At 41.6% G+C, this 27,608-nt stretch overlaps 1 protein-coding gene across 1 annotated transcript in view; it reads left to right on the top strand.

The window, feature by feature from the left end:
- Positions 1 to 27,608, top strand: part of LCA5L (lebercilin LCA5 like) — a gene marked incomplete at its 3' end in the record, with an annotated part of 52,479 nt that overhangs the window by 3,906 nt on the left and 20,965 nt on the right. The window contains exons 2-5 of the mRNA XM_081301990.1: positions 17,518 to 17,683; positions 20,117 to 20,451; positions 20,911 to 21,057; positions 25,523 to 26,031. Coding sequence (XP_081158116.1) covers positions 20,178 to 20,451; positions 20,911 to 21,057; positions 25,523 to 26,031 — 930 coding nt within the window. The 5' untranslated portion in view covers positions 17,518 to 17,683; positions 20,117 to 20,177. The remainder of the gene's footprint in view (positions 1 to 17,517; positions 17,684 to 20,116; positions 20,452 to 20,910; positions 21,058 to 25,522; positions 26,032 to 27,608) is intronic.

Raw genomic sequence — 27,608 nt, 5'->3', positions numbered from 1 at the left:
GAACCCGAGAGCCTTTGGGACTAGCCTTCAGTCAGCCTGCTTCAGGCCCTGCTGTCTGGTCCCCACACCCTTCTGACTTCGTTCTGTTCTTCACACTCAGCCAGCCTCTTCCCGAGGCAGGACTGGTTATGCCAGCCCTCCCAGCACTCCTCTAGTTCACTGCCAGCTTCCTTCACACTCTAACACGTGGCCTTCCCACGGCCCTGCAGCCGCTCACCCCACCCACCTCTCCAGAGTCATCAGGACCCACTGGCCCTTCCACTGGACCTTAGCCACATGGGCTCCTGTACCCTTCAGGCCTTGACTCTGATTTCTGTCTGCCCCTCATCTCCCTCCCTAGTTACAGCCCACTGACTTCCTGTCTCCCCTCAGAGCTTCCAGGGGGGCACTTGTCAGGATCCAGTCTGTTTGTTATACATCCTGACAGAACTGCATCTCCTCTAAAACAGAAGTCACTCCTGTCATTAGCTTACTGCCAACACACAAGTTCCTAAGAAACAGAAGCGTTAGTGTTTGTTTTCGTCGTGGATTCCCTGAACCTCACAGTTCCTGGCACAGTGAGCACTCAAAGGTGTTGAAAGATGTGTAAGAAATATTAAATTTCTAGTATTTTAATATAATTTTATTGAAATAGATGAAAATTCTAGTTAAAAAAAATAGGTAAACATTGAAAATTTGTAAGTGTGGTCACAGGGGAGCTAAAAATAGGCCCTGGTAAAATCCACGTTAAATTTTCCTTTGGGTGGAACAGTCCATTGCCTTTGTCACCATTTGGGGGAAGTAGAGAGGCACAGTCTCTCGTCCTAAAGGCACAGCTTCAGGATGTCAATCTGGTGATGAATTCAGGATCTTTGTCAAAAATAAAATGTCTAAAATTATTAAGTGACCAAAACCCACACAACTAGTCTATAACCATCCAGTTGTTAAACATGATACATTTTCATATTGTCAGCTTGAAATTGCTGGTAGATCCAGGTTGGTTTCACTTGAGGATTTGAGTGCTAGACTGGGCCTTAGAGGTCACGGGGCAGTCAGCTGATTTCTCACCTTAGCGACTTGAGGCCAAATAGCTTGTTTCACTGGTAGAGCTGGGAAGAGAATGCAGATCCCTTGGGTCACAAGCCTCATGCCTCCTGTCCTGACCAATAATTCCAAACTTCCTCTTTTGACTTCCAGAATGACCAAGGTTCTGAAGCAAAAACTAGGACACATAAGCTTAGAAGTAGATAGTGTTTGACATGGTGTCCTTGAAAACTCTAAGGTGCTGATGGTCTTGTCTGCACAGTACCGAGTTCATAAGCTGAAGGAAGAGCTTTCTGTCCTTTCAACATTCTGCCTGACTGTGTATCAGAGAGTGCACGTGAAGGAGTCCCGGTCTCCTTCTCTAGGAGAGCCCCAAACTTAGTTCTGGTTGATGTTGCCCCTGCCCAGACTCAGGCCTGCTCCTGGTGGGGAGGCCACAGAAATGTCAGTGCCCTTCTCAGTACCCAGAGACATGACCCACCCCTGCTGACACTGATCCAGATCACCTGTTTCCGCAGGTGTCTCCTGGTCTCCACAACATCACCTGTTTTCCCTCTGTATTTTACTAGTGTTGGGGGAAGAGGTGTTCCAATGTTGTGGCAAATCCTGCTCCTTGTCAGCTCACATTCACTGACCTTTAATATCCATTGGCAACTCCTGCCTGCGTGAGTTTCCTCGGTGGAAGTTGTCAAGTAGTGATTCTCTTTCCACCACTCCTGCACACCCATCAGTTTTACTGTAGCATAAGACAGAGCTTTCTCATTTATTCATTTATGTCAGTGTGGACTCTGTTTTAATCAGTGAGCTGTAATCCTCTATCCTCTTTATTGGATGCTCAAACTGTCCTAGATTTGACTAGTGAGAATTTCAAGCTGCTCCTGTGTCCTTTTGACACATACAGAGCTTAATCTTGTACTTTGCCTGACCTAGGCTTGGAATCATCCAAGATGCCCCAATTTCTCCAAGGTGCCCTGATTCCTTGTGGAGAATGGAGCCCAGCACTCATTGTTACTGAAGTTCCATTGCTTCAGAGAACAGAGTTGTGGGATATTCACATTTTATAGATACTTATGCACATATGTCTATAAATATATATATATATATATATATATATATATAAAACTATATATTCCTGTGTATAAATGTGTGTATATTATATACAATATAAAATATATATTAACTCAAAATTTCCAATTGTAATCAAATATCCCAGGGTTCTTTCCAGCCCTACCCCTTTCTACGTAAGCCTTTTGGGCAATAAGAAGCTTGTTTTCCATAATTCAAAATATGTCCACTTATTTCCTAAGTTAACTTATTCTCTGTGTATTTCATTTCTTCACCTTGCCAGCTACTTGACATCTTTTTTGTCACCCCTCCCCCTTACTGCTTCTGCCCTGCCCACCCTGCTTTCTTTTTTTTTTAATAGATTCTTAGTTGTCGATGGACCTTTATTTTATTCATTTATATGCAGTGCTGAGATCGAACTCAGGGCCTCAACATGCTAGGCAAGTGTTCTACCACTGAGCCACAACTCAAGCCCCACATCCTGCTTTCTGAGACTCCAGGTGCCCTTCCACCATTGCCTCTTCACACGGGCCTTCTCCTTGCATTTTTTTTTAAACTATCCATCTTGAGTGTCTATAAGAGAGTCGGATGTTATCTTTTGCTAGTTTTCCCAAGTAAACATTCCCATCAACTTCCTGGGGTTGAACACATTTTTTTCCTGGATATAGTACAGATGCAGTAGAGCAAGAGAAATTCTAGAAGCATTAAGATACTGTACCAAGCCAGGGCACAGTGGCACATGCCTGTAATCCCAGTGACTCAGGAAGCTGAGGCAGGAGGATCATCAATTTAGCAAGACCCTAAGCAACTTTAGTGAGACTCTTTCTCAAAACGTAAAAAATAAAAAGGGGTAGGGACGTAGCTCAGTGGTAAAGTGCCTCTGGGTTCAATCCCCATTACCAAAAAAAAAAATGATATTGTCCCAAAGCATTTTAATTACCTTCTTCTTTAACTTCTTAGAATAGTGTAGTTCGCTTTTATCTTAATAGCCTGCTTTTAGCCATTTTAATTCATGATGTTTTTCAAAGCACCTGTATCATTAGTTCCCTGTTGCTGCTATAATAAATCATCACAAACTCAGTGCCTCAAAATAAAATATATTTATTCTCTTATAATTATGGAGGTCAGAAGTCTGAACTGTCTTTAAACTGGCAGGACCAGTTCCTGCTGGAGGCTCCAGGGGAAAATCCAGTCCCTTACCTTTGCTAACTCCTCCAAAAGCCCATAGTCTTTGGCCTGAGACCTTCTATCCCATCTTCAAAGCTGGAGCATGGTGTCTTCTCTCTCTGCCTCTGCTTCCCCCCACCTCCATCATCATGTGGCTGCCTAACTCTAACTCCCTCCATCCCCCTCACAAAAGCCCCTGTGATTATATTAGGCAACATGGATAATTCAGGAAAATCTTCCCACCCAAATTCTTGAAATTGACCACATCTGCAGTTACTTTTCCTTTATATAGTAATAGACTCTGGGGACATATATATCCCTAGGAGACCATTAATCAGCCCATCAGAACCATATGAAAGTTTTAAACCTCAAGAATGGGATTTAAGACCTTTTATTATGGAAGGCAATGGGCAGCATGTAGATATGGATTAGAATTACTGTGTCTTGGGGCTGGAGTTATGGCTCAGTGGTAGAGTGCTCGCCTTGCATGTGCAAGGCCCTGGGTTCGATCCTTAGCACCACATATAAATAAATAAAATAAAGCTATTGTGTCCGACTACAACTACAAAAAATAAATAACGTATCTTGGAGATCTTTACCTATACAGATCCATAAACAGAAATAGGCTTTATTCCCATATTTTTATGCAGTCTCAGTTGTTAGTCACAATTACAGCAACATGTTTCACCTGATTATTTAACTTTTGCAATTCTGATAAATAAAAAATGGCATCTCATTGTTTTAATTTTTGTTTCCTTATGAGTAAGCTAGAACATCTTTTTCTGTATTTCTTGGTTGTCTGCATTTCTGTAACATTCTTGTTCTGTAGTGTGTTCCAGAAGAATAAATTTCAGTATGTGATGCTAAATCCACCAACCTCAGTCCTTCCACAATGAGATCCATTGCCCACCAGTAATACCAAGAGGGTCTTCCGTTTCTTGTTTGTTTTTTTTTTTTTTTCATTCTTTTTTTTAAAATCCCTTTATTTCACTTACTTATTTTTATGTGGTGCTAAAGATCAAAACCAGGGTCTCACACGTGCGAGGTGAGCACTCTACCACTGAGCCACAACCCTAGCCCCCCCCCCCCGTTTTCTTGTTTTATGTTGTTTACAGGCAAGTAGTCCATAATCCGAACACTCTGATTATTTTTGTTCTGTTTTACACTGGAAAGAAAGAACAGGCAGGGGTTGAGGCTGTAGCAACAGCAGAGCGCTTGCCTAGCGCCTTGAGGCACGGGGTTTAATCCTTAGCCCCACATAGGAAAATTAACAAATAAAAATAAAGGCATGCTGTCCATCTACAACTACAAAACAAAATTTAAAAAAAAAAAAATCAGGGCTGGGGATGTGGCTCAAGCGGTAGCGCACTTGCCTAGCACTCGCCTGGCATGCGTGCAGCCCAGGTTCAATCCTCAGCACCACATACAAACAAAGATGTTGTGTCTGCCGAAAACTAAAATAAATAAATAAATATTTAAATTCTCTCTCTCTCTCTCTCTCTTAAAAAAAAAAAGAAAAAACTTAAAAAAAAAAACAGGATCTTTTGTTCTGCCTCTAATATTTTGAAAAGCACCACTCAGTATGACTTCTTCAGATCTTATTTCAGCATAACCACTGGATAAGTACAATCAAGATGATCATTATTATTATTATTTCCCAATCAATTGCCAATAGTCAGTTTAAGAGAAGAAAAGCCTTGGTGTGAAGGCTTTTGCAGATGAATATATATAAATTAATATTGATTCAAAACTTTTGTTCTTATATGTTCTTTGTGAGATAGTAGTACTTTTGTAATAACATTTTAGATTTTTCGAAATATATTCTATCTTTAAAAAGAGACTAAGATATTTCAAAAAACTCTACCATAGAAACTTTCTAAATTCTACAGTGTGATGAACCCACTGCTCGGAATATAGAGTTTATCCTCAGATATCTTAGGGAAGTTTGATTAAGAACAACAAGTACAGGGCTGGGGCTGTATCTCAGTGGTACAGCACTTGCCTTTCATGTGTGAGGCACTGGGTTTGATCCTCAGCACCACATAAAAATAAAGATATTGTGTGTCCATCTACAACTAAAAAAATATTTTTTTTAAAGAGTGAGAGAGAGAGAATTTTTAATATTTATTTTTTAGTTCTTGGCGGACACAACATCTTTGTCTGTATGTGGTGCTGAGGATCGAACCCGGGCCGCACGCATGCCAGGCGAGCGCGCTACCGCTTGAGCCACATCCCCAGCCCTAAAAAAATATTTTTAAAAAATCAGATACACAGGAACTCATTTTAAAACATGTTAGCAGATGCTTTCTTTTGTCAGCCTTAATTCAAAAGCAGATGGAAACACCTGACTGTAGTATTCAAACATGATTCAGATGTACCCCTTGATCTAGAACATTCTTCTTTCCTGTTCTTTAATAACACAGAAGCTTACTGTTCTCCATTAGAACAATGGAGAAATGAACCTCATTTTAATATCTTGAAGGCAGAAGTTTGCCTTCATTACCCAGTCAGTACTCAGCAGACACTAAATAAATGTTCTTCAATAAAACATGTTAATTAATTGACTAGTTAACTAAAAAACATTCAGTGGTTAGCCCAAGACCTAGATTTTTCCATTATGTGCTGCATTATCAGAACTCCATATATGTGTAATTGCAGACATTTTTATTGATAACAATAGCAAGTAGCCTGATCTATAGTAACACAAAGACACTCTAAAACAGTTTAGTTACCTTAAAAGCACTAATAGAATAGGCCTGATACTAGTCGTCAATCAATTTTTAGCAGATCAGTGAGAAAACTGGTACTTAATAGGTTGAATATTCTAGAGAGCCACTTTGTATACGTATTCAGGTTACTTCTCATTGCTAACTGCAGTCACAGCCAAAAACAAACTGGTTTTCCTTTGGTTTATACAGCAGATAATATGTCTCAGGCTGAGTTCCATGAATAAGAATGAACTCTTGTGGTATATCCAGGAGAACCCAAAAAGACCCAAGTTCAGGTTACAGGTAGAAATTTTAGAACAATCTTAGGGTCCCAGGAATTCCAGAAAGCTAAAGGTATTGTTTTATTGGCAGGTCTAATTTATGTTAAAGTCAAGTACAGTTGTGTCCCAATAAACCCAAAAATGCATTTACTACACCTGACCTAGCCTAGCCCAGCCTACCTTAAATGAGCACAGAATACTTACATTGGCCTGCAGTAGGGCAAATCATCTGACAGAACCTATTTTACAATAAGGTTTTTAATAACTTGTGTGATTTATTGAATACTTGTATCCAAAAAAAATTCTGGCAAGACGTTAGGGTACTGGGCATTTGCATGTTGTCTCTGCCCAGTGCTGTGAGAGTATGTAGCCCACAAAAAGATTAGAATTCCAGGGCTGGGGATGGGGCTCAAGTGGTGGCACGCTCACCTAGCATGCGTGAGGCACTGGGTTCGATTTTCAGCACCACGTAAAAATAAAGATATTGTATCCACCTAAAACTAAAAAATAAATATTAAAAAAAGGTTAGAATTCCAAATACAGTTTATGCTGAATGCATGTAGATTACAGGCCACCTTAAAGTAAAAAAAAAAATATGTAAATTGAACCATTGTCAGTCAGGGGCATTCAAATTTTTTTTGTTTTGGAAACTTAAGTATTCTAATAAGATCCACCTGGCAGGGGGCGCAGCTGGGTTGTGGCTCAGAGGTAGAGTGCTCACCTAGCATGTGGGAGGCAAGGCGCTGGGTTCAATCCTCAGCACCACACAAAAATAAATAAATAAATAAAGATATTGTGTCCAATTACAACATATATATATAAAGATCCATGGGGCTGGAGTTGTAACTCAGTGGTAGAGCACTTGCCTAACATGTGCGAGGCCCTGGGTTTGATCTTCAGCACCACCACATACAAATAAATAAATAACAAATGTCCAACTACAACATATATATATATATATATATATAAATCCACCTGGGTTTATCATCTATGCCCATATGATAGTGACTCCAAAACTTAAACCAATGGTGTGGTTGGCCATCAGTCAAAAAATGTTTTGATAAGATTATTGTTAAAATTAATGGATCAGAGATGAAGAAAATATAGCATCACTTAGATTGTTTTCGAAGTTAGGTAAGTGCTAGGAGCCACAAACAAAATATAAATGGCACCTTTGGTTGTAAAGTGACGCCAACTAGCCACTGAGGTATTATTATGCTAAGATTTACATTCATATGCAAATTGGGCTCCTGCTGTTCACCTTGGCTTGCTACAGGACTCTAGTTACCGGACTGCTGGAGAGTTCCCATTGGTTGGGGAAAGATAGTAGGAGGAAATTCCGGGGAAGGTCCGGGACCCTGGCTCCGGGAGGCGCGCGGTTCCGGCAGACGCCCGCGTGGGAGGACGGGGTTTGGCTCGCCTGCGGCGGCTTTTTCAAAATAAAGTTTTGTTCCTGCTTGACTGGCTCGTGATTCTGTGCCCAGCCAAGACTGCGGCATGAATGCGCTACCGCTTGAGCCACATCCCCAGCCCCTTGTATTTTATTTAGAGACAGGGTCTCTCTGAGTTGCTTAGTGCCTCACCATTGCTGAGGTTGGCTTTGAACTCGTGATCCTCCTGTCTCAGCCTCCTGAGCTGCTGGGATTACAGGTGTGCGCCACTGTGCCAGACCAAAGTTCACTTTTTTGATATATGTACATATGAATTCAATTGCACTGATCTATTTCTCTAGTTTTTGGTTAGTGTAGCTTTATAATTAACCTTGAAATGAGGCAATATTAGTTTTCTAACTCTGTTCTTCCTCTTCAAAGTTGTTTTGGCTATTTTAGGACCTTTTGAATTTCTATCTGAATAGTAGAATAAGTTTTTCAATTCCTAAAAAAAAATCCAATACAATTGCGGTTGGGATCGTGCTCAATCTGTAGATAAATTTAGGGAGAACTCACACCCTGTCAATATTGAGGATTCTGATTTATGAATACACTACATCTCCAATTTATTAGATCTCTTTGGATTTCTTTCAGCAATGTCTTGCAGTTTTCGTGTAAAAGTCTTAAATAACTTTTGTCATATTTAATCCCCAAGTGTTCTATATTTTTGGTGTTAATTAGTATTGCTGTTGTAAGTGGTATTTTTTAAAATTTATTTTCAATTTCTGACTGGTACTAGGATACAGAAATCTGACTGGTATTTGCATATTAACCTTGGATCTACAACCTTGCTAAACTTATTAGTTCTAGTAGTTTTTTTTTTGTAGCTTCAATCAGACTTTTATACTTAGATGATGATGTCATCCGTGAGTAAAGAGACTTTGGTTTTCTTTTTCACATTTCATTGCTTTGTGTGATGGCTCTGGCAGAATCTCCAGGACAATATTGACTAGGAGCGGGGGTGAGGATGCTGTCCTTGTCCTGCTTTGGCTCTCAGAGGAAAGCACTCGGTCTTTAACATTAAAGATGACACTGACTATGGCTTCTTCCTACTTGTTCTTCACCAGGTTGAGGAAGTGGCCTTCTATTCGTGATTTATTTAGGGAAGTAGGGTGAATCCTAGGAAAAAGTGGGTAATAAGAAGACTTCAAGATGGAGAGGGAACAGAGAAGAGGGAAGAGAACCAAGAAAGAAGCAAAGTCATCGGGGCACCTGGTGAAGGCCTAGAGAATGCCCACCTGGAAGACCCTTTCTCTGGCAGCTGTGGCAGTGGACATCCCCGCGGCACAGGAGGAGGAGGAGCCACAGGAAGAACAAACGATGCTTTACTCTCTCAAGCCAGTTTTATTTCTGATTCTTGCTGTAACTACATAGAACTCTCTAGAACTCTCTGCTGAGTTTAGGAAAGGGTGATAGACACTGTCTGGAAAACCAGAAGGCCTCCAAGCTGTTTACCAAAGGGGTTAAAAATTAAATTGAAGCTGGGAGTGATGGTGCATGCTTGTAATCTCAGTGACTCCAGATCCTGAGGCAGGAGGATTGCAAGTTCGAGGCCAGCCTTAGCAATTTAGTGAGATCTTGTCTCAAAAAATTTAAAAAGAGGGCTGGGATGTAGCTCAGTGGTAGAGGGCTCCTGGGTTCAATCCCCAGGACTGGGTGGGGGTCGTTAGGGTGACTGAAGCACATGAGAAATTTTAAAGTTTATTTATGCAAACATCAATTCATGAATCAAGCAGAACTCAAACTGCTTTGGGTTTGGGGGCACTGCTAAAGGGGCTCAAAGAAAAGCCTTTTATAAAGTGAATGAGGAAACAACAGAGAAAATAGAAGGTTAGTTATGTAGTTGTCTTATTTGGACTACTCAGTTGGAAAGGTCCTACTTAAGTAAGTAGAGGTTGGGTGGCTGTTTGTAATTGGTTAAAGTTGTTCATTTCTCTCTACATTTGTCAATTATGGGAAATGCACCTGAGGTAGGCTTTGGTTTGCTTGGGCAGCAACCCAGGGCATTAGCCACTCCAGTCTGATGGCCTTCTAGCTGATCATTTTAACAAGCAGCAGAAGCAGCACCCCACCAGTGGCTGCTGGGTGGCGAGGGTCACCTGGTGTCCATTCCTCTTCTATTCGTTCGGGTCACTTTTCCTTCCCTCAGGTTTTGGGCAGTCCAGCAGCTCCAGCCCAGGGATAAAGAGCCCAGTCGTGGCACAAGTCACATTGGCTTCATTCTTCTGATGCTGCTGGTAGAATGCACACTGTGTGTAGGTGGCTTTGAAGGTAGCTCCCAACTGCCCTCATTTCTTGTCCTCATGCCCTTGTGTGTCCCTCCTCCCCTTGATTTGATTTGGATGTCGCTTCTAAGATTAAGCAATTAAAAGACTCATTGCTGTCTGTTTTGGTACCAGGGATTGAACTCAGGGACACTCGGTCATGAGCCACATCCCCAGTCCTATTTTGTATTTTATTTAGAGACAGGGTCTCACTGAGTTGCTTAGCAACTCACTAAGTTGCTGAGGCTGGCTTTGAACTCATGATCCTCCTGTCTCAGCCTCCACATCCACTGGGATTACAGGTGTGCACCACTACATATGGCTTCATTACTGTCTTAATTACCCTCTTTTCCTCTCATTTGCTCACACTGATGGAAGCCAACTACCATATGGTGAGCTGACTCATGGACACAGGGCAAGAAACACAGGCTTCAGCCAAAAGCCAGTGAGGAGCTGAGTCTCAGTCTAACAGCCTGTGAAGAATGGAATCCTGCCAGCATCCATTCCAGTGGGCACAAAGCTTGGATCTTCTCCCAGATGAGTCTTCAGATAACTGCAGCCCCCACTGATTCTTGATTTCAGTCTTAAAAGACATCCTGAGAGGAGAAATCAGCGGTGCCTGTGATCCATGGCGTAATAAATGCTTGTTGTTTTCCAGGCAGGAAATGTTCATTTGAAAACTGGAGAGAGACTTGCAGAATAGAAGACTTCTGTGTGGACCATGGGAGGGTACGGTTAGCAGTGATCTTTCAGAAAAATGGAAGAACAAAAGACTTAGTTCGCTTATAAAAGGCGCTTTCTAGAATGTTTACTTACCTGCCGCAGTCTTGGCTGGGCACAGAATCACGAGCCAGTCAAGCAGGAACAAAACTTTATTTTGAAAAAGCCGCCGCAGGCGAGCCAAACCCCGTCCTCCCACGCGGGCGTCTGCCGGAACCGCGCGCCTCCCGGAGCCAGGGTCCCGGACCTTCCCCGGAATTTCCTCCTACTATCTTTCCCCAACCAATGGGAACTCTCCAGCAGTCCGGTAACTAGAGTCCTGTAGCAAGCCAAGGTGAACAGCAGGAGCCCAATTTGCATATGAATGTAAATCTTAGCATAATAATACCTCAGTGGCTATGGCGTCACTTTACAACCAAAGGTGCCATTTATATTTTGTTTGTGGCTCCTAGCACATTCACCTGGCATGCGTGCGGCCCAGGTTTGATCCTCAGCACCACATACAAACAAAGATTTTGTGTCCGCCGAAAACTAAAAAATAAATATTAAAAAAATTCTCGGGGCTGGGGATGTGGCTCAAGCGGTAGTGCGCTTGCCTGGCACGCGTGCGGCCCGGGTTCGATCCTCAGCACCACATACAAACAAGAGTGTTGTGTCTGCCAATAACTAAAAATAAATATTAAAAAATTCTCTCTCAAAAAAAAATCTTTAAAAAAAAAAATTCTCTCTCTCTCTCTCTCTCTCTCTCTCTCTCTTTAAAAAAAATTAAATGTAGATAAATAAATAAAATACAAAATAGGGCTGGGGATGTGGCTCAGTGGTTAAGTGCCTCTGGGTTCGATCCCTAGTACCAAAAAAAAAAAAAAAAAAAAATGAACTTAGGCTGTATTTGGCATCACATGCCTATAATCCCAGCTGAGGCAAGAGGATCTCTTGAGCCCCGGAGTTCAAGGCCAGCCTGGCCAAAAGTAAAACCCCATCTAAAAAAAAACAAAACAAAAAAAAATTAACTAAAAGTGAATTACAAGACTTAAAGTAAAACTTAAAACTATAAAACTTGTATAAGACAGCAAGGAAAACAATCTTTGTGACCTCAGGTTGTGCAAACTCTTCCTAGGTACAATACCAAAAGGACCATTCTTAACAATTTTTTTTTTAAAGAGAGAGAGAGAATTTTTTAATCTTTATTTTTTTTTAGTTTTCAGCGGGCACAACATCTTTGTTTGTGGTGCTGAGGATCGAACCCAAGCCTCAGGCATTCCAGGCAAGCACGCTACCACTTGAGCCACATCCCCAGCCCCCATTCTTAACAAATTGATAATGGGGTTCATGAAAAACTTTTAAATATCTCCTCTTCAAAATATACTTTTAAGATAATGAAAAAGCAAGTCTCAGAAATTATTTGCAAAGCATATATCTGACAAAGGTCATCTAGAATTTATGAACAACTCTGAAAATTCAGTAACAACCCAATTTTTTAAATGTGCAAATATCTCACTGAAGAAGTATAAGGAGATTATTATGGTTTGGATGTTAGGTGTACCCTGAAAGCTCCTGAGTTAATGCAGGGATATTCAGAGGTGAGATGATTGGGTTGGATTGGATTGTGAGAGCTAATCAGTCCACCCTGGTTTGAATGGACTCAGTGATAACTGTAGGAGTTGGGGTGTGGCTGGAGGAGGTGGGTCTCTCAGAGCGTGCCCTGGAAGGCTGCATCCTCCCTGTGGCCCTTTCCCCCTTTGCTCTACCTCTCTGCTTCCTGGCCTCACTAAAAGCTGAGCATGTTTCCTCCACTGGATCCTTCCCCCTGGTGTGCTGCCTCACACTGGGCCCAGAGCAGTGGAGTTAGCCTCCTACAGACAAAGACCTCCAAAACCCTGAGTCCCAGATGAACTTTTCTACCTCCTCAGTTATTCTTGTCAGGTATTTTGGCCACAGTGACCAAAAAAGCTCAATAAAACAGATGGCAAATAAGCACACAAAAAGATGTTCAGCATCATCAGGTACTTGGCAAAGGCAAAGCCATAATGTAACTGCTCAAACCTGTTAGAAAGACTAAAGTACTATCATATCAAGTGCTAGCAGTAATGTGGAGCAGCCGGAACTCAGGCACTAGTGATGGGAATGTAGCATGGTACAGCTACAGTTTTGTAAAAAGTTAAACATACACCCACGCTACCATACAGCCATTATACTCCCAGGTATTAACCCTGGGGAAAAGTCTACATCCAGGGAGGTGGTCAGCTTTCTGCCACTGTGACAAAATACCTGAGATCATAACTTTTAAGGAGGAAAGGTTTATTTACTCTGGAGATTTCAGTCTCTGGTTGGTTGTCCTGTTGCTCTTGGGCCTGGGGGAAGGCAGAACATTATGGGGGAAGCTGCTCACCTCAGGGCTTCCAGGAAGCAAAGGGAGACAGGAAGGAAGGGGCTAGGATTCAATATCCAGACTACAGCATCCATACACAAAACTTGTATGTGAATGTTTATAGCAATTTTTAATACCCCAAAACCATAAATAGCTGAAATGTCTGTACATGGGCATATAAATAAACCAATCAGGGTTTATGCATACAACTGGATCTGAGCAGTTTTAAAACATGATTTTTTTCAATATTGGGAATTGAACCCAGGAGTACTTTACACACTGAACTACATCCCTGTCCTTTAGTTTCTATTTTGAGACAGGGTCTCATTAAGTTGTTTAGAGCCTTGCTAGGTTGACAGGCTGGCCTAGAAGTTGCAATCCTCCTGCCTCAGCCTCCCAAATTGCTGGAATTCAGGTGTTCACCACCACATAGCAAAAAATGAAGTGTTGATGCACATAGTCATGTGGTTGAATCTCTAGTTGGTGGAGTTAAAGAAACCAAATAAAAGTCCATATAGTATGATTTAATTTATATAAAACTAGAAAATGTAAACAATCTATACAAACATCCCAGTTTCCTGGGATGGGGATGAGGAGCTGGGAGTGACAGCAGAGAGGAGTCACAGAAAGGCCCAGGGAAGCGGGGGGTCATGGATAAGCCTCCATCTTGGTGGTGGTGATAGTTTCATGGTGGGTAAGTGTACCCCTATGTGTACCCCTGCACAATGTCTAATATGATAATGTCTAGTCTTAAATCATGCACTCTCAATATGTGCAGTTAGTAAATTTCATTCATACCTCAATAAAAGAAGGAGTCTTTTTCAATTAAAAAAAAAAGAATTTCATCCCAAAGACTTAAGAATTAGTTTTCATATAAAATGTGTATCCTTAGTAAGCCAAAGAAATTGACCTGTTGAATATATAAAAAATTATCAAATGTTGGTGATTCACCTACTACATTCACTTAAGTGTTGAAATCATTGTCACTGAACTGCTTACTATGAAGCCAGTTGGTCCTCATTTTTCTTATGATCTCATCTCGTCAAAGACTTTGCTATTAGTAGTAAGAACAATGGTCTCTCTATTGTTCTAGCAAAAAGAGGCACAATAAATTTACCTAAAAATCTGGTTTTAGTGACACTAACGTTAATAAGTTCTGTTAAATCCCGGGGGCCAACCGGCCACGTGCTATTGTTACCAGGTATACATTCTTTCAAAATACCTGAAATACATTCTTTCAAACAATACAGTATGTCAATATGCTATCTAAAGCAATTATGTTAACTCTAAGTTTAGTAAGTTCCCAAAAGTACAATTTCTTATGATGTGAATTGAAATTACAGGTTTTGATTTTTAAATATTTGTGCCATTTCATTATAACATAGTGATAGATCATTGTACACATCGATTAATTTCAAGTTGCTTATGGCATGAGATAGATTAGGTTATAATAGTGATCAACAGCAGAATAACTGCCTCCTACCATGTTTTAGAAATTTAATGAAAGCAGGCCAACAGTGGAAATAGGATTCTCTACCACCACCCATCTTATGAAAGAAAAGGAAATGTCTTTATAGTAAGACTCTTTTTTGGCTCATCTTGAGGAAACTACTTACAGCATTAGGTAAAGTGAGCCAGAAAGGCTGAGGACAATATTGCTAAATATTTCCTTGTTGGAATATTTTTAATTGTATGATTTTTTTTTTTTTTGAGCATTTTAAAGAGGCTTCAAGGGGCTGGGGATGTGGCTCAAGCGGTGGCGCGCTCGCCTGGCATGCGTGCGGCCCGGGTTCGATCCTCAGCACCACATACCAACAAAGATGTTGTGTCCGCCGAGAACTAAAAAAATAAATAAATAAATATTTTTTAAAGAATTCTCTCTCTCTCTCTCTCTCTCTCTCTCTCTCTCTCTCTCTCTCTCTCTCTCCCCCTCCTCTCTCACTCTCTCTTTAAAAAAAAATAAAATAAAAAATAAAATAAAGAGGCTTCAGTTACCAACTTCTTACTGTGCAGATCCTGCAAAATGCAGAGACCCACAGGAGACAGTACCTACTGGGACATCCACAGAGGCTTCTGACTGCAAATCCATGTGGGGAGGGCAGTAATACCTTCAGCCCACCCCCGAATTCTAGATAAGTCACAAAGGCCTGCACTAGGGTACCTTTTCACATGGATGAGGAGTGAGGTTGTTTATGGAGTCTTGTTTATTAAGTCTTATGTTTGTTAACTCTGATGTATTTCCATTGGAATATTTTCCTTTCCTCCCCATTCTACCAGTTTTTAGTAAACAGAGACTAGGAAGGCTAGCTCTTTACTGTGGTTGAACATGGAGCAACCAAACTTATCTTGTCTGTCAGAGAACATGTGATTCAGAGGGAATCCTTTTAAAAACAGTCCCTCTACAACTACAAAAAAATTTTTAAAAAAAAGATAGTTGTGGGATACAGTCAACTCAGACCTCCATGTACTCATCTAGGAATGGAAGAGAATCCCCTCTACCCTAACTGGTGACATCCATCATCTCCCGCTCCTACCATGTGAAATTCAGAGTTACACTGATAAACCTGAAAGATGAAGGGAGAGGGATTGTATTCAGGATAGTCTAGAATTTTGAACACTAGAGTGGAGAGATAAACTAAGGAAGAGCATAATCATTGGTAATTCCCTTAAGCTTATCACAAATATTGCTTGGTTTACATTTTAAGGCTGCAGCAAGCAAATGTGTTGGGTCAAATATGCGGTTTGGGGGAGGCCAGAAATATGGTGCAGCAAAAAGAGCTTTAAGGGCAAAGAGACCTGGGTTCAAAGCTCAGAGAATCAAGCTTTACTGGCTTTGTGACTTTGTACAAGTTAGCTGACTTTCCAAACCTTATATTCCTCATCTATAGAGTTAACAATACCTAGCTAGGTGTGGTGGCACATGCCTGAAATCCCAGCAACTCGGAAGGCTGAGGCAGGAGGATTGCAAGTTTGAGGCCAGCCTCAGCAACTTAACAAGGCCTTAAGCGACTTAGCAAGACCCTGTCTCAAAATTAAAAGGGCTGGGGATGTAGCTCTGTGGATAGGCGCCTTTGGGTTCAGTCCCCAGTACCAAAAAACAAACAAACAAAAAAGGACCGACGTCATCATGATTAGGTAAGCTAATGAGTGTGAAACTTCTGCTAGGCATGTAGAAATATTATAACAGCACTACAGTAGGTCTGAAGCACACAGAGACAATACAATGGGATTGTTCCAGCAGCCATCCTTGGTACCACAATTGATGGGAAAGCAGGCTGAGTCTTGGTTGCAAATCTCACGTGAAGACACCAGCAATGACCTTGGCAGCCCTTGTGTTTGTCCCAGAATTCTCTTCCAACAGGGGAAGTACTTGTTGATGCTTGCTCTGTGTGGGCATTTTCACAACCACACTCTCACTTCCCCCTGTGATGACCCTGTGAATTTGGTGGTATAAGAAACATTTTACAGATGGCCAAAGCCCTTATGTGACAGACAGACCCAGGTTCAACCCAAGTCTGTCTGCCTTTATATCATCTACCATCTTCTACTCCATCATACTCCCCACCACGATTTTAGCTATCGGGCAGTTTGTGAGTATAGCATGAAAAACTCTCTTGAATTAAGATTTTATCTTAAAATGCTGGTGTGAAAAGACTGTGTGTGTGTGTGTGATGCTGGGGATTGAAGCCAGGGCCTTCTGAATGCTAAGTATGTGCTCTACCCCTGAGCCTCATCCCAGGTCCAAGAAGACTTTCTTCACTCTGAAGTGAGGAAGGAGGAGGGAACCTTCAAGGGTTTTGCCAAGACTAGCTCATGTCAGAAACAACTGGCCCAAAACCAAATGCTTCTTGCAGATTACCAACAATTGTTCGGAAAACTTGGATTTTTCAAGATAGAAAGGAACACAGGGGTTAAGATCATGAGCAACAGGGGTGGGGGAGAACAGCTTCCAGGGACAAGGCCAGGCAAGGCTTGGGGGCTAGAGTGGGCGTTGTTAGTTCCTTAGGGTACTAACTTCTGATTCTTCTTATTCCAGATGCAAAGGTCCATGAATCAGGGTCCTTGCCTCTGCCTCTGCCCACATGGCAGAGTGTTGGCTAGAAAGAGGACTTCTCTGAGTTAGGGCTGTGTGGTGGCCCCCAGTGTGCTGTCCACTGCTGAATGGAAAAGCACTGGCCCTGGAGCTAGACAGCCTGGACAGTCACTCTGCCTTTGATCTTGCCTGAGCCTCCTGCCTCTGTGCTGCGAGGACTGGGTGATATGAAAGCAATTTGCACAACGTAGAAGCACTAGTGAGACGTGAAGCACAGGCTAGTGTTACAGATAAGAGATTCTTTGTAGAGGGAGACTGTGAACTGCCCAATGTGTGTCATCTGCAGAGAAGACAAGTCAAGCAGAATGTGATTTAGGAAAAAAATCTCCTAGTAGAAAGAGTGAGATTAAATTTCTGTTAGAAAGGCTAATTTCTCTTTTGCTTCCTTGATGAAACAGGAGAATTGAGAATTAAATGAAAAGATAATCCTTTCAAAGGCCCAGAAGATGGATTTGTCTGTTTCTGTCTGCTGTTGAGCTAGTTGCTATGACCCGCCAGTGGCATTACCACGCCCTAGTGCGAGAGCGTTATGAAGACGTGCAGAATCCTGTTGTTTAACTAAAGGTACCCTCCTTCTGTGTGACTTCCTCTGCCTTCCATTTTAGATTCTCACTTAGACAACTAAGAGAGTGTATAGAAAGTTTCACAAGCTTGTGTCCTCTGGAACCTGCTCTCCAGATCTTCAGGGACAGGGCCCCTGCTGCTAGGAACAGCTGTCTTGACCAGGGGGAGCTGGACTTGCTGTTCTTTAGGGAAACAACTTTCATGAGAAACCTTTGGGTTGTTGGGGAGCATTATACCACCAGGGCTGTCGAGAGCAGCCAGGCCTAGGGGACATGTTTGGGAGAGTGTGTGAACCAACAGGAGGGACAGTGCCCCCCAACCTGTGTGACATGCAGATGATTTAATTCAACCAGTGTCAAGAAGTAATGTCAAAATCTTTCTCCATGGAAGCTAGAATCCTAGCAGTGAAAAGCTGAGGAGTTGTTTCAGCTCCATGGAATCCTGAAGCAACCTGTGAGAGCTGCTTTGGGGAATCATTTGCTGAACCAAAACATTCTGGATCCACAAATGAAGAACTGCTACTGTTATGGTTTAGATGTGAGGTGTCCCCCAAAAGCTCATGTGTGAGACCATGAAAGAGGGTTCAGAGGAGAAATGACTGGGTTGTGAGAGTCTTAACCCAATCAGTGAATTAATCTCCCGATAGGGATTAACTGAGTGGTGACTGAAAGCAGGTGGGGTGTGGCTGGAGCAGATGGGACTTGGGGCGTGGCTTTGGGGTATACATTTCTATCTGGCAAGTGGAGCCCGCCCTCTCTGCCTCCTGATGGCCATGTGAGCTGCTTCCCTCTGCCACACTCTCCGGCCATGACATTCTGCCTCACCTCAGCCCCGAGGAACGGAGTCTACTGTCTATGGATTGAGACCTCCGAAACTGTAAATAAATAAACTCTTCCTCCTCTACAATTGTTTTGGTCGGGTCCTTTAGTCCCAGCAATGAAAAAGCTGACTTAAACACTGTGTTTAAACCACTTTAAATTGTACTCAATTTGAAATGAATCCACCCTAAGTGAAAGAAGCAGGACGGCAGGCAGGTCTGAATTAATTTTTTTAGTCATGGCCTTTGGTTACAAGGACCTTTAACTATGTGGTAACATATGCTCCTTATTATACCATCAAATTTCATTCATTTTTATCTGTTAAACATTTTTCTTTGAAGTCTACTTTACTATTTAATTCCCAAATTAGATTTTGAGTTTTCACATAAAAAGTTCATTTTGATTTTCCCAAACCCATTATTGATATAAGCTTGGTTTTTGGTGCAGATGAAAACATTCTCAGTTCTTTTTGTTGTTGTTTTGTTTTGTTTTTTGGTATGGGGACTGAACTCAGGGGCACTTGACCACAGAGCCACATCCCCATCCCTATTTTGTATTGTATTTAGAGACAGGGTCTCGCCTAGTTGCCTAGTGCCTTGCTTTTACTGAGGCTGGTTTTGAACTTGAGATCCTCCTGCCTCAGCCTCCTGAGCTGCTGAGATGATAGGCGTGAGCTACTGCTGCGCCCAGCACTCTCAATTCCATGTTAGAGAAAGGTCGTTTTCCATTTGTGCACTTCCTTCCCAGGAGTTCTAACTCCTAGATGATCTTCCCCTGAAGACATGCATGTTTTCCTGAATTGCTTTCTTTGTCATTTTGTGGTATATAATCATGGAAATCATATTCATGCTATGATAGTTAAATTAGGCACAGAAAGAAAAGGAAATTTCCTGAATTAAAACATATAATCTTATGACCAGTAGATAAAGTTTATGTCACTGGAACACTATCACTCTTGATTTTATAACAAATACTAGCTCTATAAAACTAGAAGATTAGTTACATTGTGCTCTACATGTTTAATCTCAAAACTGTGTGATCTTATCATTATTAAATGAAAGTGAACATCTTCTTGAATATGTCTGAATATCATGAGCTGCATTTCATACCAGTTAGCCAAACTTACTGAGAACTGTCGTTTTCTTCAGTTCTAATGAAGGCAAAAATACCCAATAAATAACCAGCCTTTAGAAATAAGGAAGTCATCCACTAATTCATAAACAATTGTCAATATTATTACCCAGTATGATTCTATCTCACATCACTTGTATATGGTACCAAAGCTTGGTCTCAGGCCTGGGGTTGTGTCTCAGTAGCAGAGAGCTTGCCTTGCATATGTGAGGAACTGGGTTTGATCCTAAGCACCACATAAAAATTAATAAACAAAATAAAGATATTTTGTCCTTGTAAAACTAAAAAAAAAAAGCTTGATCTCAGCAATCTCATATTTTATGTAGAAATAACATGAAAACTAAACTGAAATTCTTCTGGAAAATACTTCAGAATAATGCCTTATTTCATGTTCATAATTACTCATATAGTTACATAAAACATAGTAAAGCATGGTTCATTTGAAAGTCAATAGTCAAATTCAAAAATACCTTTCTATTACTAGGTTGCCTACTGTGTCTCTGGCTGGTACAACAAAAGTGCATACAGAAGAGCAGCTCGCCAGCATGGCCCGGGAAGACAGCAGGAGGCCTGCAGAATGCAGAAGCCCAGGCCCCAACGGCTTGTCAAGGAACAGCAGGGCTTCCAGTGGGAGTGTCGACTACAGCAGGTCTCAGTGCTCCTGCAGGAGCCTGAGCTCCCACTATGACTACTCAGAAGACTTTGTCTCTGAATGTTCAGAAGTAGCTGCCAGCAGGAATTTTTTAGGGCAACCTATGGCCACAGAAAAGAAAGAAGAGAATAAAAAGTATACTGCTTCTAAAACCGCCCAGCCTACAGGTAAGAGGCAAGATTTCTCAGCCCAGGCTGGATTCCTGGTTAATAATGTTATTAACAAACTAGTATTTTGAAGCAGTCCATGTTGTGTTTTGCTAACTTTCCATATTATAAATGTGCATTGTAGGTAAACTTTTATGGAAGGAAATGGAAAGCAAAGAATTAAGGATAATTACAAAATAATAGAAAGTTTTAGCCGGGCACAGTGGTGCATGCCTGTGACCCCAGCAGCTGGGAGGGTGAGGCAGGAGGATGCCAAGTTCAAGGCCAGCGTCAGCAACTTAGGCCTCAAAATAAAAAATAAATAAAAAAAGAAGAAGAAGAAGGGGCCAGTGGTCAACCACCCTCTGGGTTCAATTCCTGATATCAAATAATAATAATAATAAGGTTTAAAACATGAAGTCTACTCCTCACATGGCTTACCCAAATGGAGCCACTTAGTGAGGCTGGTTCCATTTTCAGTTAACAGGTGGCCTTGTTACAGAGTACCACAGTACTTGGATTTCACTGGCTTCTTGCCTTTCATCTCAGCTGAAGAACCAAGGTTTGAACTGCCAATGAAATACAAATGCCTGTCTCAACACCCCAAGAGGACGGTCGCCAAGACTGGTGAGGCACATTGGCGAAGCCATCTTCTGAACCAGAAAGGTTCAAAAGGCTGTTCAAAAGGCTGTTGTTAATAACTACCAACTCCACCAACTCCTGCCTGTCCCAGTTGGAGTCAGCCTTGTGACTGACCCCTCCCTCCTGTATCCCTGTCCCAGCTTGCATTCCTCCTGTAGGAGCAGCCGGGACTTTGTCACTCTGGCCATCAGTGCACCCTGGCCAACAGCTGGAAATGCTTGAGAGCCTACCCTTGGGGGGCTCACCTGCCCCTGCCTCGCTTACCCAGGGCCTTTCCTCCCCAGCTGCTATGACCAGGTGTGTCCTGGATCCTCTGAGCCACTTCTGGGACATCCAGATTGTTCAGTCTAGAGACCCTGTCTCCAAATAAAAATCATCCTTCTTCCTAGCTACAGAGCAGAGGTTCTTCAATGATCTTTTTTTTTTTTTAATCTTCAGGCATTTGTTGTCTTTTATAGGGAGAAGGGTTTCTCCATACACCCAAGAGGTTAAAAGTCCCTTTCTAAGATGAGGGAATGGGCCTTCAAGGCCCATCACAAGGCTCTGGGCAGAAGAGGAAAAGTCTGCTTCCCTCTCATGGTGTGGCTCTGTCCAAGAAGTCTGCTATGGCATTTGGAAGAGAGCACAACAGAACACCTGCTGGGTCCTGCCATTATACAACCCTTATCCACATCTGAAATTTCAAATCTCTAAAAACCCAACCTCTAGAAAAAATATTTATTTGGGAAAAAAAAATTGATTTGAATTTACATGAAAGTGATCTTCATTTATCTTATTTAGTGAATAGTTATATATTTTGCCTTAAAAATATTGTTTGAGGGGCTGGGGATGTGGCTCAGGCGGTAGCGCGCTCGCCTGGCATGCGTGCGGCCCGGGTTCGATCCTCAGCACCACATACCAACGAAGATGTTGTGTCCGCCGAGAACTAAGAAAAAATAAATAAATAAATATTAAAATTCTCTCTCTCTCTCTGTCCCCCTCTCTCTCTCACTCTCTCTTTAAAAAAAAAAAAATATTGTTTGAACTAAGCATGGTGGCAGTTGTCTGTAATCCCAGCCACTCAGGAGGCTGAGGCAGAAGGATAGCAAGTTTGAGGCCAGCCTCAACAGTTTAACAAGACCCTGTCTCAAAATAAAAAAGGATTGATGATATAGCTCAGTGGTAGAGCACACTTGGGTTAAAGCCCTAGTACCAAAAAATAAGATAGATAGAGCAAGCCCAGGAGTTAGGGACCAGCCCGTGCAACACAGTGAGACCTTGTCTCAAAAAAAAAAAAAAAAAATCTAAAACAGCCTGTCCCAAGGGCTTATGATAAGGGATCCTAGATATATACATTATATTTTACATCAATTCTAAGCTTTTAAGGAACTATTTAAGAATGCAGTTGGCATCCATAAGACTATTTCTATAAGAAACTGCACCTTATAATTTAGCTTTTTGAAACTGGTTTCTTGTTTATTTATTCTACAAATATCTATTGAGTACATTATGCTCAAGATACCAATTCATAAACTGAAAGCAACCTGAATTAATTCAGTCACTTCTCAGGAGACTAGAGTCATAAATTCCATTATACAGAAAAGCAAAAGATTGACTCTTACTTGAGCATCATTGCATGTTTATTTGATATTCAGTTATTATTTTAAACAAATCTTGTGTGCATCTTGAGGACCCTTGCACCAGTGTATAAAGAACTTGAAACACTAATTGTAACTTAAAGTTTTGTCAGAGTGATAAATTATTTTTTGGTGGTTTCTTTTATTTTTCTATTCCCATACAGCTTGTGTTTTACAAGTGTTTGCTGAAGTAACTTAAATAGCAAGTAATTTGTTCCACTCTAGGGTAATACAATTCTAACCGAAAGCAAAGAGAGGCTTAATGTGTTATTAGTCAATGTGGTCTCTTCCCCAGTGAATTTTCTGTGTCTTTTAAGTTTTCTGATATTAAAAGTAGATCCCTGAGTCTTGAGGGGTGGTAACATAGGATTAGAATCACCAGTATAGACCAGGATTCACTAAAGAACAGTAACATTAGAGAGTAGTTTCAATTCCCAAATAAGAAAATTGAGAAAAGCAGATTTCATGGCATAAAGACCATTTCTTAGATAAAATCTTGAGAATGAAGCGAGGATTTCAGTTTGATAGGATTTTTGCTTTGGTCAAACACTAGAGATTTACTTAAATCATTGTAATAGCAAGAAACATATTTCCACAGTTTGCTATTCAAAAACTGTTTCCTTCTTTTGTAGAAAAATGTACTTTCAAAATATATTCAATTAACATGTCCTGTTAATTAGAAAATTGCTTCCTTTGATATAGTCCTTGTCAAGACAGTGCCAAAATGTGTGATTGTCATTCAAACCATTGGTATGCCACAAAAGGGGCTACTGCACTAAGTTGCTCAAGACCCCTCTGCCCTGTGGTCCTTGGCCAGGCAGAGGGGAAGACCACGATCTGTGGGAAAGACACCCTCCCTCAGACTGACCACAGAACTGCAGAGGACGACAGGGACGGACAGGCCCTCCCTTTGAACCTCTCCATCCCTGGTCCACGGAGGAAGTGGACCCATCCTTTTGTAAGGGGAAATATAGTGTAGATCCGGAAGAGGGAGAGAAGAGCCTAAATAAGGCCCCAGCCAGCCCATGAGAATGAGAATGTGATTCAGGATACCAGAACAGCAAAGGTGTGGGGACCATAGGGCTGCAGGGGTCAGTGTGACAAAAGGGAGAGGGACAAAGGAAGACAAAAGAGTGGCTCCAGCAGAGTACAGGAGGACAGCAGCACTTTACAAAGAGGGGCTGGGCCAGGCGACCCAAGGAAGGGGCTTGGGAAAGACGCCAGCAAGAACAGAGAGGGAGCTTGGGGGCAAGGTGTTGGAGCCCATTGTAAGTAATGTGAAGTGCCTTTGGGCTAATGTATGTATTTTTGTGCATTAAGTTAATGTGAGTGAGTGTTTTAGCTCATCAGTTTAAGAATTAGTTTTCCTAAGAGTAGTATATTTGATTCAATCTGCCTCATTGTGTGAAATAGGATCAAAACTATATATCAGGGCTGGATCGTGGCTCAGCGGTAGAGAGCTTGTCTCACATGCATAAGGCATGGGTTCTATCCTCGGCACCACATAAATAAATAAAAGTATTGTACCCATCTACAACTAAAAAAAAAAAAAAAGTCTTAAAAAGAAACTGGGCTAGGGATATAGCTCAGTTGGTAGAGTGCTTGCCTCTTGTGCACAAGGCTGTGGGTTCAAACCTCAGCACCACAAAATCAAACAAAACTATATATCAAACCATTCTTATTATGTGTAGTTAATAATAATTCGATATAAAACCATTAAGGATTAAACCCTATTCCAGTTTTCCATAACCTCTGTAGTCAACAAATGTGTGCCATGTATATTCAGTGTGAACTTGCTGTATACCACCAAATGCGAGTGGTACCTGAGGGCCGCTGACAGACAGGAGCACATGGGGAAGGCAGGGCCTCTGGTCTGCCGTCTCCGTCCCTCACCCTGAGCTCTTCAGAGCACCCACACCTCTGTGCACACCTTGACTCCTGGGGCCTGGGCCGCAGTCCCCAGGCCCTCTCACATTCTTCTTCTACCCTCCAGTCATTAAGGTGGCGTGGAAGGGGGCAGAACCCCCATGCCCACGGAGTGCACTGCCCTCCTCCTTGTCTCAGGGACTCCTCTCCCTGCCCAAGAACTGGAAGACATGACAAGCTGGGGGCAAGTGTGTCCCTGTGTGTGCCAATAGCTTCAGGTTAGGACTCCATGACCCTGGCCACTAAGTACCCTTCCCTCTCCAGAATGAGGACCAGGTTATTTTAGATTTTAGAATCCATTTCCAATTTCCCTTCTTCAGAATATGAATATGTTTACAGGTATACAAATGCAAACATATTTACATATACAGGGGCACTTGGACGCATACACATACAGCATACAAGTCCACGTGCCCCTGGGGCAGAAGCATGGGCATGTAGACTGTGGGTTCTCACCACAGTACTGAGCAACTCAGTGAGACTCTGTCTCCAAATAAAAAATAAAAAGGACTTGGGACAAAATTGCATTAATGATTTGGCAGGGGGAGGTGCCAGGGACACTCAGCCACTGAGCCACATCCCCAGTCCTATTGTATTTTATTTAGAGACAGGGTCTCACTGAGTTGCGCAGCACCTCACATTTGCTGAGGCTGGCTTTGAACTTGTGATCCTCCTGCCTCAGCCTCCTGAGCTGCTGGCATTAATGATACACACACACACACACACACACACACACACACACACAAATACATAGCCTAAAAGCATATATATTTATTAGATATTAGCTCTTTCCCCTTCTAGTTATGCTTATGTTTATGCATGTATATTGTGGGGGGTACACATATGTATATATTTGTTGCATGTCTACATATATTACTAGTAATAAACTGGATTGTCTGCTTACACAGGCCGGAAAGAAATCTCAGTCGAAAAAAAGCACAATTCATCTGTTTTTAATTCTCAAGTCAATATGATTGGCCAGAGAAGAGATGCCATTGCCCATCGAATACTCTCAGCCAGGCTTCACAAGATTAAAGAGCTAAAAAATGAATTAGCTGATATGCATCGGAAATTGGAAGCCATCATTATAGAAAATCATTTTTTGAAACAACTTCAGCTTAGGCACTTGAAAGCTATAGGAAAATATGAGAATTCACAAAACAATCTGCCTCAACTCATGATCAAACACCAGAATGAAGTAAGAAATTTAAGGCAATTACTTAGGAAATCCCAGGAGAAGGAAAGAGCTGTATCCAGGAAACTCAGAGAAACGGATGGCGAGTTATTAAAGACCAGAGATACCTTGCAGGCTCTACAGAAACTTTCCGAAGACAAAAATCTTGCAGAAAGGGAAGAACTGACTCAAAGATTATCTGCTCTTACAACAAAAATGGAGGCAAATGACAAAAAAATACAGGTCGGTATTTCAGAAGCCTAGAAATGTTAAGTCCTCGCAATTAATACAGAGAGCACACATTGATCACGTTGGCCCCTGTTACAGAGCATCACCAACTTCTCAGCTTGGCATGCTGCAGATGGTGTCTGGTGGAGGCCAGGGCAAGGGAGAGGCTTAAAGAGAAACAGGAAAAGCTCCGATTGGAGAGGTCTGCTGCCCCATTGCAGGGAACGCGAGTTCACTCTGGAGCTAGACTGATATAACTGAAAACCAGGCTGCCCCCATGCAGGAGGAAGACTTGGCGAGTGTGGCTGACCCGCCTTGTGCAAAACCTCCCTTTCAAATCAACCCTTTATGAACTGTTATTAAAAGCCTGCCCCACCAAAATCTGAATGCGGCACCCTTTCAGCCCATTTTCTTGTCTTCTCCCTCATCAGTTTGGCCCATCATTACCAAAAAAACATTTTTAGTTGTTTTTTTAAATAGGAACTTTTCCCAGAATTCTCCCTGGAACAGGAAAGAAAAAGGAATTAAAATAACTGATGAGCGAATTGACTTCTTCAACAGCCCTAAGTTGTCAGAAGCCTGGGTACATTAGAAGGAAAGAGTTGGGAGAGGGCCCTGATCATGTAGAGAAGTGTCCTGCCATATTGCATTGAAGGAAGTTTGGGTTTCTATGGACATAAGTGGAATTCATTTACTGTTTAATTCTTTGATATTTGATGGCAAGAGACAAACATTTTCCATGATCTTGAAGTAAGTAAATATCAAATTCATTCCATCCATGTTTTTTTTAATCTCAGTTATTTCTTCCTTTTTAAAATTCTCTACTTACAAAGAGAATTGTCTCAATAAAATTGATGTACGAGGTATAATAACTAGTGAGAAACCTCTGTTTCACTATTGTATACCAAAGTCATCTATTTTGCCTTTTGGCTAATATTAGATCCATCTTAGCATATGTCTTTCATGTAAAAGTAAATGTATTTTTATCTTATCTACGTATTTTATATATAAACGTTAAGTCGTTTATTTTTATACCTATAGACAAAAGCAAAGCAAACTTCAGAATTAGCTACTTCTTGGCTATCAGAAGCACATGATAATGTGGGAAATTTTGGTTTGGTCACAGGGCATTTAGTGGAGGAGAAATTTCTGTGAATCAAAACATGTAGGTATTTTTTAACTATCAGTATTTTAGAGAGTGAGATTTTTAGTGTGATTTCATCTTTTGAGCTTTCTGTTTTCCACTCTTCTTTAATGGAAAAGTATCATTGTCATAATGGGAGGACCCCATTTCATGTAAAAAAGAAAAAGCCCTTCAGCCAAGCCTTCTATCAAAAGTTCAGAACAGTTCTCTAGTAAAACAGTGGCAGGAAGCCCGTGAATCCATGCATAGATGGTGACCAGGTTACCTTGCTGTTATCCATCTGTGTAGACACACGGTGAGTCCCCCTTACACCTTGTAGCATCTGGTTTCTGCAAATGGCTGAGACCGACAGTCTGTGCTGAGCTGATCCCCCTGTAAGAAGGGTAGAGAGGTTCTGAAAGAGGACCCCATGCAGAGTTGGCAGAGTAGTTCATTTAGGCAGCACTGC

The sequence above is a fragment of the Spermophilus citellus genome (genome assembly GCF_964194105.1).
Source record: "Spermophilus citellus genome assembly, chromosome: 7".
NCBI classification, from domain to species: domain Eukaryota; kingdom Metazoa; phylum Chordata; class Mammalia; order Rodentia; family Sciuridae; genus Spermophilus; species Spermophilus citellus.
Note: the sequence above shows the minus strand (reverse complement) of the source record. Positions and strands in the feature narration are given on the sequence as shown.